The sequence below is a fragment of the Simochromis diagramma genome, unplaced genomic scaffold, assembly GCF_900408965.1.
Source record: "Simochromis diagramma unplaced genomic scaffold, fSimDia1.1 OVJJ01000205.1, whole genome shotgun sequence".
In the NCBI taxonomy this organism is placed as follows: Eukaryota; Metazoa; Chordata; class Actinopteri; order Cichliformes; family Cichlidae; genus Simochromis; species Simochromis diagramma.
This window is the reverse complement of record NW_024386782.1, coordinates 4,911,197-4,922,378: the sequence shown is the minus strand read 5'-3', so window position 1 is coordinate 4,922,378 and position 11,182 is coordinate 4,911,197. Positions and strand designations below refer to the sequence as shown.

Here is an 11,182-nt window from a genome sequence, read left to right as displayed (position 1 = left end):
AATAGATAAAAGAGGTGTTACTTACGGGCTGGTGGTGATGGCGTTGGTAGTAATACTGCAAAAGAAAAAGAAGAACAAATAAGATACTTTATAAAAAAAGTAGCTCTACTTCATTTCAAAGTAAAAATAAATTGTTCAAGATTCTTGTGGAGTAAACAGGCATTTATAAATGGATCTAATTTTGACTGTGCACTCAAGATTCTGACCCACAAGAGGTATTTCTTTCAGCTTTTGGATTCATATGACTGTGTTATGTATGCAGTCAAAGTCTTACAACTGATTTGAATCAGCATTATAAAAAGGAAAAAAAGAAAAACACGGCAATAAATAAAGATTACTTTACCTTTTGGTGTCTTGCAGATGTAAGGTCTGTAATCCCATATTCCGATATCCTTCCATGTCCCATCTGATGTACTAATCTCTCCTGTGCGTGATCCAAAACTCATATTAAAAGGTTGACCTTCAGCCCAGTTAGTGTAACCCATGGCTGTTCTGTCCACCCAGAGCCATTCCTCTGCAGGCAAATAGACAAAAAAAGAGATGTAAAAATGTAATTTTTTTTCCCAAAATAATATTTTTAAAGAACATAGCAAAAATAATAAATCACCTTTGTGTTGTTTTTTAAACAGGCCAATCCAGAAAGATGTGTAGCCATCTTGAAAAGTTCTCAGGTTAATTTCTAGAAATTTTTGCTCAGAGGAATCTTCAATGCTGGCAAGCATTCCACCTTAACAAAACAAATCAGTTGTTAATGAAAACTACAGCAATTTATTGCATAAAAGTGTCTTTCACATAGGTTGCCTACCATGTGCTACACAGGTGGTGGATGCTTCTCTCCAGTGTGTTTGCTCTGTAATAAAAATATAACAATAACCCCTGAATGGTACCCAGATATAGTTCTTGTTTTCTATTGTTGCCTCTGGGTCTTGAGGGCAAACTCCTGGAAAAATGGTTGACTCTGTTGGCAGCACATCTGTGAATGAGGTAATGTCAATGGGATCAATTAATTACATTCTTTTAAAACTTTGTTGTCAAAACAGTATCTTTCAAACTGTGTGTGTGTTTGGTCGTACCTGTAGACTTCATGCAAACACTCATTAGTGTCTCATTACAGTGAGCGGTTTTCCATTTTCCATCCACATCCATGTATACACAGCTTCTGTCCTTTCTTGGTTCATTTGTACCCCATCGACTGAATATTAAATGCCATCCATCAACATATCTGAAAGAACCATTGATCTGAAAGCAAAGATTAATGAGACAGCAGTTACCGATATTTTCTGGTTTTCAGGAATATCTGCCTTAGTAAGCTTAACTGCATGGAGGGTAAAACAGTCAATAAAAAGAGATTTCTTTCTGTTAAAACAGTTGAATTAAACTAGCATGGTGATCTATACTGCTTAAAAAAAAATCCTACAGAGGTTGCATAGGTAGTCCAGCTCCTTCAGGATGGCACATCAATATGTGCCATCCTGAAGGTTTGCTGTGTCTCCCAGCTCAGTCTCAAGAGCACGGAGGAGAATCCAAAGAGACATGCAGTTACTCTAAGAGGTGCTGTTGCTCAACATGCCTTCCTCTCACAGAGAATCTCCCTGCTGGAGCAGGGATGCTGCACTGCCACACTGCTTATTTAATGAATGCCGAATTTAAGAGTGTTCTTGAGTTTGTTGGTGTTATGTGCAACTGCTTCTTTACATCACATTTATTGGTACCTTCCTTAAATGTAGTCAAGTTAGCCAGTGCTTTATAACAGTCAGCCATTTCCAACCATGATTGAGAGTACAGAATGTAAACACACAGTAACTTCAAATGTGTTTGCCTAATGCTGGAAGATTTATTGTCAAAAGGGATGGCTAGATTTAGCTGACATTAGGTAACAGGTTAATACTGGTCACTATTACATTAACGGACTATTATTGCGGCCAAAAAACTGAAAACCATCCCATTGGTGTGGTGCATTTCTAGCTAGAACGGAATCACAACATCAGCTAGCTCTAGACTTTTAATAAGAAATGGCAGCTGAGGCTGGCTCCATCCTCCAACATCCTTATATTGGATAATAAGAAGAGGATGGATGACAATCTCAGTTCAAATTTATCATGCAAAAATTGTGCTGGATAAATAACTGAATGAGTGGATAAATAACTGGACCAGTATATTTATCCATCAATGACAATTTCATTCTCATAATCACAGATTATTTAGTTAGATAAAATCTTTGTTGGAACAATTTATTGTACCCATAGGTAAGTTTTAGAATTTTTACCAGAGTCAGTTTCAAACTGGTTGACCTATTATTGAGCTATGTACTTTTTATAGGTTTTTATAAGTTTACCTGCACTTTGTGTAATCCAAACCAAAGAGGAGCCTTGAGATTCAGCGCCATGAGCTCAACATAAGCTTGCATCCACTCATTCCTCAGGCTAGCTAGGAGGGCATCGTCATTTTTACAGTACTCTGCAGCTTTATCCCAATTCATTTGTTGAGGAACAACCTTAATGGAGTCATTGAGTATTTTGATGTAGTTAGTAGAAATTGTTGGTTCTGGAGAATCTGGTTGAGATGTGTCTGTTGAGGATTAGAATAGAAACAATTTTAATTATTGACTTTTTTTTACATAACAAACCCCTCTACGGTACTCTTAAACCTATTACAGCTTTTGTCAATGCGGAATCATACTCTTGATCATAGATTTTATATATCACTTATAGATATAGATATTAATTATAGGACTAAAAAAGTCAAAACATATTTTTAGTTGTTTTAGAGAGTCTGATGGAGCTGCAGCTGAAGTTGGGTGGCAACAGGCCTGGGGATAGAAATGGACTCACCAAGATTTCGATGACAGATAAATCCATTGGTGTCATTGCATGACTTTTGAATCCATTTCCCAATACCAACCAAAGGCTTGGTATTGATCACAAAACAGTTTTTCTGTGGAAACAGAGTTGGGTCAACAGAATGATGCTATGTGGTGACACAGGGAATTTACATATACTTCCACATACAATATACAATATACCAATATACTTATTGGTTACTGTCTAATCACCAGAGCAGATTATATTAGGAAAGCTTTCTTTCTTATTTTATTTAAACATGCAAACATTTGAGTGCCCTTGCATAATATATAGCTATATAAATAACAGATAAATAATTAAATAGTAGTTCTGTCACTGTAGAACTTGTAAAATACAACAAGAACTGTAAACTGTCATGCCATAAAGTGTCACTGCACTTTACAAATAAGTTTTAAAAACTACTTACCATTTGATCGTACCAATACCAATGCTGCAATGTAAACACAGAGATTTTAAATATTTATGTAAGAATATACAGTTATAGATTATTTCTAAGTATCTGACCCTTCACAATAGGTAATTATATTCTGTATCTACATGGTGCAAGTACACTGCTCAAAGTTAAAGAAACACTTTTTAAACAAAGTATAGCATCGAGTCAGTGTAAGTTCTGGGATACTGATCATTTAATAAGCAGAGAAGGCTGTTAATTGGTTTCAGCTGATTTGCTGTTAATAACATTATCAACAGGTGCACTAGTGAGGCAACAGTGAGACACCCTCCAAAACGGGAATGGTTTACCCTCACATTTTTTCCCTGCTCATCTTTCTCTTTGTTTTTTCACTAGTTTTGTCATTGACTAGAGTTAGTGTCACTACTGGTAGCATGAGGCCATACCTGGACCCTACAGAGGTTGCACATATAGTTATGGTTGTTCACTTTTAATGAGTATAATGTTTTCTCAGAAAGAGAAACACAATAATTTATTATTATAATTCATTCATTTAATTATTCATTAGTTAATGTATATATTTAGATTATCCCACGTACATTATTACCCAAATTGGTATATGACTTTGGTTGTCCATCAGTCCAGTAAGTTTTCCACTGTGACCAAATTAAACCAATCCACAAGTCTGTAGTAGGTGCATCAACCATTTGAGACAGTAGAAACACTGAAAATGTAGACAAAGATTTATGGTTGAGATACAGTGGCTTGCAAAAGTATTCGGCCCCCTTGAACTTTTCCACATTTTGTCACATTACAGCCACAAACATGAATCAGTTTTATGGGAATTCCATGTGAAAGACCAATACAGAGTGGTGTACACGTGAGAAGTGGAATGAAAATCATACATGATTCCAAACATTTTTTACAAATAAATAACTGCAAAGTGGGGTGTGTGTAATTATTCAGCCCCCTTTGGTCTGAGTGCAGTCAGCTGCCCATAGACATTGCCTGATGAGTGTTAATGACTAAATAGAGTGCACCTGTGTGTAATCTAATGTCAGTACAAATACAGCTGCTCTGTGACGGCCTCAGAGGTTGTCTAAGAGAATATAGGGAGCAACAACACCATGAAATCCAAAGGACACACCAGACTGGTCAGGGATAAAGTTATTGAGAAATTTAAAGCAGGCTTAGGCTACAAAAATATTTCTCAAGCCTTGAACATCCCACAGAGCACTGTTCAAGCGATCACTCAGAAATGGAAGGAGTATGGCACAACTGTAAACCTACCAAGACAAGGACACCTAAACTCACAGGCCGAACAAGGAGAGCCCTGATCAGAAATGCAGCCAAGAGGCCCATGGTGACTCTGGACGAGCCGCAGAGATCTACAGCTCAGGTGGGGGAATCTGTCCATAGGACAACTATTAGTCATGCACTGCACAAAGTTGGCCTTTATGGAAGAGTGGCAAGAAGAAAGCCATTATTTAAAGAAAACCATAAGAAGTCCCGTTTGCAGTTTGTCACAAGCTATGTGGGGGACACAGCAAACATGTGGAAGAAGGTGCTCTGGTCAGATGAGACCAAAATGGAACTTTTCAATAAAATTGATTCATGTTTGTATTTTCTTGCTAAAGTGCACCGTGGTATCAGTTCTAACTTGTAGGTATACCAGAACTGCACAACAACAGAAATTCAGTGGTAATTTTAGCTACTAAGAACAGATATCTGCAATGACAGTAAATGGACCACATAAGAGGAGAAGTTCACAAGATCTAAATACATATTTGAGTAAAATGAAAATGAAACAAACCTTCCACCTGTCTTGAAGTAATAGATGCCAATTGTCCACCTTTTTGTTTGCATTTTTCCCTTGCATCTTGCCACGTTAAATTCTGATTCTTAAAAATTATGTAACACTAAAATTGAAACATGAAAAAGATCAATATAGTGCTCCAAGCACTGAGAACATATCCCTTCAACAGTAAATAACAGAAAAATTAAAAGACATGAAAGATATCTGACCTTAGAGTTAAATTTTTTCCAGGGGGGTGGACATCCACCTTTTGGGGACACTGTAGGCACTGCAGCAGTGGTGTTTGTGGGTGTTGAGCTGCTGCGCTTACAAAAGGACATATACTCTAGCCCACAGTTGGAGTCATGCCAGAATCCTGCAGGCCATTTGAGTATAGTAAATTAATCATATAATCAACTCGAATGATAGATTTTAAAAAATCAAATCAACTCTATCTTTAATCAGTTTTGATATCACACAAGCCAGCTATCAGTTCTTGTAGTTTATGTAATAAGCAGAATCATGATCAGAATACATGGTTGTAGAGGTGCTCTAAAAACTCTCTATGGGCTCTTCTTGTTATGGCTATACCTATTATTTCGGTACACTCACCATTATGATGTGTCATGACAGCACAGTTTTCATCAAAGTTCTTGAATTCAGGTTGATTTTCATCCCACCTTTGAAACACCACTTGAGAACCATCCATCCACCTTAATGTAAAAAGACACATGGTTTAAATATGTCTGTAAAAACTTATATTACCAACACAGTCACATACTGGTTTAAGTAAAAGTACTCTTTGCCTTCTTCCTTTTAGTCACAGTTTTTTGGTTTTAGTTATAGTACCTGAATTAAGTTAGTAAGAAAGATAGCAAACTGGAATAGTAACTGATACATTTTACAAATATTAATTAAAAGTAAGTTAAAGATCACAAACAGAAATGTAAATTAACCACAATTTACAGTTAATATGTATTTAGGTAGTTAATAGGTAATTTTGTCTCTGTATACTAGCCATCAGATTTTATATCAAACAATCAAGATATGATTAAATGAAATTAAAACTGGTATACTCGTACATCTGGCATGCTGCCTTGCACTAAGTACTCTCTATTTTTTAACATGGTGTCACATAAATTTAAGTTTATTTTGTTGCATTTAAATTTTTTTAATCAATTCATACTCACTGAAATGTTCCATCAAGATCTACAGATAGGCCAATCCAAGAATTCTGATGACCTGTTGAAATCTGCACAAAAGCATGGATGCATAGTAAAACTGTCTGTGTGTAAGTTTCAGTTTGTTCAGTTACACCTTAATTACCCATTGCCTTGGTAAATCTTTTACAAATGCCATTGCTCACCTGTTTCCATAAAAATATCCTTTCTGCTTCACTGTTGATAGATACCAGGTCACCATGCCTCTGTCTGCAGAACGTACGAGCGTCCTCCATGGCCATCGCCTTTTCGTTAATGTAATACTGAGCCCCATTCCATTCTAGCCACCCATCAGAGGTCGTGTTATACTCTGAGAATAGATAAGAAATGTGCATGTGTGTGGTTCTCTGGTTGAATTTAGGAAACTAGTACTATGTTAGGAAAAAAAAACCCCACTGTAAATATAGCTGATGAGCAGATTTTAAAGTGAACAATGTTTTAAGTAAAAAAATCTGCATGTTTTTGATCTTATGCTCACACTACATAGTTCACTTTCTTCACTGTAAGTTTTATACTCATACTGTATCAATCAGGTAAACAGATGTTTTGTTTTTTTGTTTTTTTAACCAATATCTCATTATCTTACGAGACTTCAGAAGAGCAATTTTAGGTTCCTATTTATATTTTGGATTTGTTGTTGGGTTACATTAAACAATGTATTATATGAGTTATCATATATAATTCTACATGGCATTCTACAAGAAAAACAAAATTAATAATACTGTTTGGCCACAGATATTCGCCATGCAGTAAATCAGCATCCATTAGTTTCGTGTCAGCATAGTATGCCTCATGGCCTGGTAATCATAATAGAAAGTCAAAAGTCATGTAAAGATGCTGACCGCCAATGTGGTCAAATTCCTCAACATACCAGGGGTGACAGGGTCTGGAGCCGGCTTTGGGGTGACTCCTGTAAAGGTATAAAAACAAAATAGTGTTGAATTACTAGTGACCACCTCCAGCTTGACATTGTAAGAATACATGAGGCCGACAACAATAAATGTCTAGTTCAAAAATATGTTGCAAAGGAATTTTAGAACTGTGACCATGCTTTACCTGCGTGGATCTGACAAATCCAGTTATTGTACTTCTCACAGGGCACATCACTCCAAAGAAAAATGTTATCCCAATACACGCGTTCTACTTCAACACACAATTCAGCGTTATTTTTATTGTTTGGTTCTCCATCTTTCCAGTCTTGGAAGTTTACCTTTATACAAAAACAAGATCATTATTAATAGTAGTAGTATTTGTATCAGTTGTAATAGTAGCTGTAACATTATTAATGTTAATAATCATCATCTTGATCGTTATCATCATTTAGGCTACATAAACCATTGTAGAGAGTTAAAAACTGTAAACTCACCGGGGATCTATCACTCCATACATAACCTGTGTCTGGGTCAGGAGCACTAAGTCCAATCCAGTATTGATTAGGCCTATAATGGACAAATGTATGTTCCAAAGTTTAATACTTGATTTAGCACTCTCTGGAGGAATGGTGCACTAGTCTGCAAAAATATGACCATCATTGAACAATCATTGAGGATAAAATGGGGGTGGCTTCTACATCAGTAATTAATTACATTGTATATATAAAAAATACTGTATTTTTAATCTTTTGTAATGATAAAAATCTATACAAAACATTTTCATCTTATGTAGCTCTAACTGTAGACCAGAAAACACTATACCAATGATTGTAGATGTTATTGTATGTCCGTAGTAAATCAGCACTGCTGTGAATGCTGACTAGGTCTCCTCCAATGGCTCTGCAGTAATCTCTAGCCTCGTACCAGGTCTTTCTCTTTTCTGAAGCCTCTGGAAAGATCTTAAACAAAATATAAGAAACTGAATTGTGATCTGAAGCTTTGGTAATATTTGTACATTTAAAACTATATACTAAACTTGGGCAGCCATCTCTGTTTTTATGTCATCCCTATTATGAATAAGTTCAATAGAATTATATACACACACATATAGGGAGAGAGAGAGAGAGAGAGACATGCTGCACCTTATAACAGATGCCTCTGGATTGCATCTTAATCCATCCATCTGTGCAGTTAGGTGTGGCAGTGGTTGGTGGAGCAGGGGTTAAAGCTGCCCCCTCTGCCAGGTGTTTGCAGATGTATTTTTCCTTATTGGTACAGGGCAACACATCCCAAAGGCCAGCAGAATGCCCAGTTGCCATAGCAACACAACCCTGCACGTGACCTTGTGTTATAAAAGAAAATGTTAGCTGTCATTTGTGAAGACACCTGCCAACTATAGTTTACATATAGATCATGAGATTGTTTCATTACCTGGCATATGAGTGTTCCAGTGAGTATATCTCGGATAGGCATTGTTGGTCCACATAAAATATTCTCTGTTTTTCAGGTTTGAGAGACCTATCCAGAAGTGTTTCTCTGGCCTCAGCCCCACCAAGCTTACAAGGAAATTATTATCCACCCTGGAAATACTTACACAAGTTAGATTACAGACTGCCTGCAACTTGATACATTGGTGTGAAAAAGTGATTATCCCCTTGATGATTTGCTTAATATTTTTCCCACACTTAAATGTTGCAAATCATCAAACAAATTTTAATATTTGGCAAAGACAACACAAGTGAACATAAAATACAGTTTAAAATGAAGGTGTTTATTATTAAGGAGAAAAAATCCAAACCTACTGTGTGAAAAAGTGATTGCCCCCTATTAAGTAGTTGGGCCACCCTTAGCAGAAACAACTTGTCATGGCTTTGTGCAGGCAGGCAGGAAGAGAGGACCCAAAATGCAGCACTCACAGAGACAGAAGTAACTCAAAATACTCAGCTTTATTGCTGGGAAGAAACTGAACAAAAAACTAACTAAACTGTGAATACGGAACAAACTAAACAGGTTGGTAGGCTGGCAAACAGAACACAGAGTGAAAGAGAGAGTAGAACACGACAACGAGCAGGGAGAGACGCAGACACTCAATAAAAGAGGTGAACAGAGCTAAGAGGAAACAGCTGGGAGACACAGCTGACGCTGATTACACTGACGAGACAGGGAGAGCACAAAGCTGAACCCACAGACATAAGGCACAGACCTACAAAGTAAACAGGAAGTACACGACAGACAGAGAGATCCAGACGAGACACCGAATTTAACAGACGCAGACTCATGAGCAGACAAAATAACACCATGGACAGACAGAAGTAACACAGAGAAGAGGGAGCACAGAATAAACACTGGGAAGCCAAATAACAAAACTTAAAAACAAGAACTCAGGAAGTACTGCCAAACTAGGAAGCTGAAATACTAGGACAGAAACCAAAACAAACAGTCATACTTCGTAAATTCAAAAGTAAAAGTACAAAACCAAAAACACTGGGTCACCGACCCAGGACCGTGACACAACTGCAATCAAGCTTTTGCGATAACTGGCAATGAGTGTTTCACAGCTCTGTAGAGGAACTTTCACCCACTTGCCTTTGCAGAATTGGTGTAATTCAGCCACATTGGAGGGTTTTCAAGCATGAACCATCTTTTTAACATCATCCCACAGCATCTGAATTGGATTTAGGTCATGACTCAAAAGTTTTAATTTGTTTTTCTTAAACCATTAAAAGGTGGACTTTTGGTGTGTTTTAGATCAGAAATGGATTAGATTAGAAATGGCTTTGAAACCTTTTCCTTTACCAGACTGACAGATGTTAGTGAACTTATTTCTCAGGTGTTTCTTTAGATTGTGGTATGGTGTGTTGCTTTTTGAGATATTTTAGCCTGCTTCACTTTCTCAGACAGGTTCTATTTAAGTGATTTCTTGATTCAACAGATCTGCCGGTAATCAGGCATGAGTGTGTTTAGTGAAACTGAACACAACTTTACAAAAAATGTGGTTAATCACAGTTAATTCGTGATTTAACAAGAGAAATCAGAAGGGGGAAAACACTTTTTACACCACTGTATATTACCTTTTTTATGGTAAAAATTTTAGGAATCATAAAAACTTTTTTTTACCCAGTTGAAACATCAGCTAAATAAGAGTTTGAGCTCTTGCAGTCATCATTGGCTTCATGAAACGTCTTTGTCTCAGTCCCTACAAAGTAGCAGTAGGATCCATGTCTTTTCCAACCCTGCATTGCAGAGAAACAACAGTTGAGGAACTATTCAAGCCTGTCGTTAAACGCTGTCTTTGTGTACATATCTTTTTGTGATAGCAAGAAGAAAGACCCCACATGCAGAATCACTCTGCATCAGTGTGACTACTTCAAAGTCAAAGTAAACTTTATTTTCATCTCTGCTATATACAGAACAGTATATAGCGAGACGAGACGACTCCAGTTACATTCAGTGCAAAACACAAAAATAAATATAAGAAGAGTAAGAAAATAAATATACACTTTAAGACTAGGATAAAATTTAAAATGTACAATTTAAAGTTTGATAATACTTTGTATTATCCTGAGATAGCTTACTCCACTCACTCCACGTTTTGTCCTAAAAGTCCAATGACTAAATAAGGTGCTAATTTAATCAAGAGAATCTGCCTGCTTTTTTTTCTTAATTGTTTTTCCTATAAACAACATCCAAATACAATTTATTTGATTAGGTATCATATCCCACGTGTATGCTGGTTTCCCAGCTATTTCTTGGACCACAGGCACAAAAGTAGCTTTAGACATTGTGCCATTTGAAATATACAACAGCCATTACAAAACAGAAACAGATAACAGAATGTGTGCATTCAGACCAACCAGATGCAGACATTCTTTGGAAAATATATGAAAGGTTCACATACAGTTTTGCAGCCTGCGTTCAGCTCCACTTCATCTCCAGAGGGTTCAGAGTCACTTGTCTTCATGCAGATAAAGCCATGTTTCTCATCACACACACGGTCAGCCCAGTTTCCATTCTGCAAGAATGAAAAGAGCAAAATATATGTG

General features: G+C 36.8%; 1 protein-coding gene across 3 annotated transcripts in view; it reads right to left on the bottom strand.

The window, feature by feature from the left end:
• Positions 1-11,182, bottom strand: part of LOC120725146 (macrophage mannose receptor 1-like) — a 51,117-nt gene that overhangs the window by 2,533 nt on the left and 37,402 nt on the right. The window contains exons 9-30 of one of the 3 annotated variants that reach the window (XM_040017854.1): positions 11,038-11,151; positions 10,257-10,372; positions 8,571-8,719; positions 8,282-8,481; positions 7,962-8,098; positions 7,634-7,706; positions 7,324-7,477; positions 7,139-7,177; positions 6,414-6,577; positions 6,238-6,299; positions 5,660-5,760; positions 5,278-5,423; positions 5,066-5,171; positions 3,852-3,976; positions 3,268-3,291; positions 2,832-2,934; positions 2,336-2,568; positions 1,074-1,239; positions 806-973; positions 608-727; positions 344-514; positions 26-55 (exon numbers count right to left, since the gene is read on the bottom strand). In XM_040017854.1, the coding sequence (XP_039873788.1) occupies positions 26-55; positions 344-514; positions 608-727; positions 806-973; positions 1,074-1,239; positions 2,336-2,568; positions 2,832-2,934; positions 3,268-3,291; positions 3,852-3,976; positions 5,066-5,171; positions 5,278-5,423; positions 5,660-5,760; positions 6,238-6,299; positions 6,414-6,577; positions 7,139-7,177; positions 7,324-7,477; positions 7,634-7,706; positions 7,962-8,098; positions 8,282-8,481; positions 8,571-8,719; positions 10,257-10,372; positions 11,038-11,151 (2,701 nt within the window). The remainder of the gene's footprint in view (positions 1-25; positions 56-343; positions 515-607; positions 728-805; positions 974-1,073; positions 1,240-2,335; positions 2,569-2,831; positions 2,935-3,267; positions 3,292-3,851; positions 3,977-5,065; positions 5,172-5,277; positions 5,424-5,659; positions 5,761-6,237; positions 6,300-6,413; positions 6,578-7,138; positions 7,178-7,323; positions 7,478-7,633; positions 7,707-7,961; positions 8,099-8,281; positions 8,482-8,570; positions 8,720-10,256; positions 10,373-11,037; positions 11,152-11,182) is intronic. The other 2 variants (XM_040017864.1, XM_040017871.1) reach the window with 2 other exon arrangements.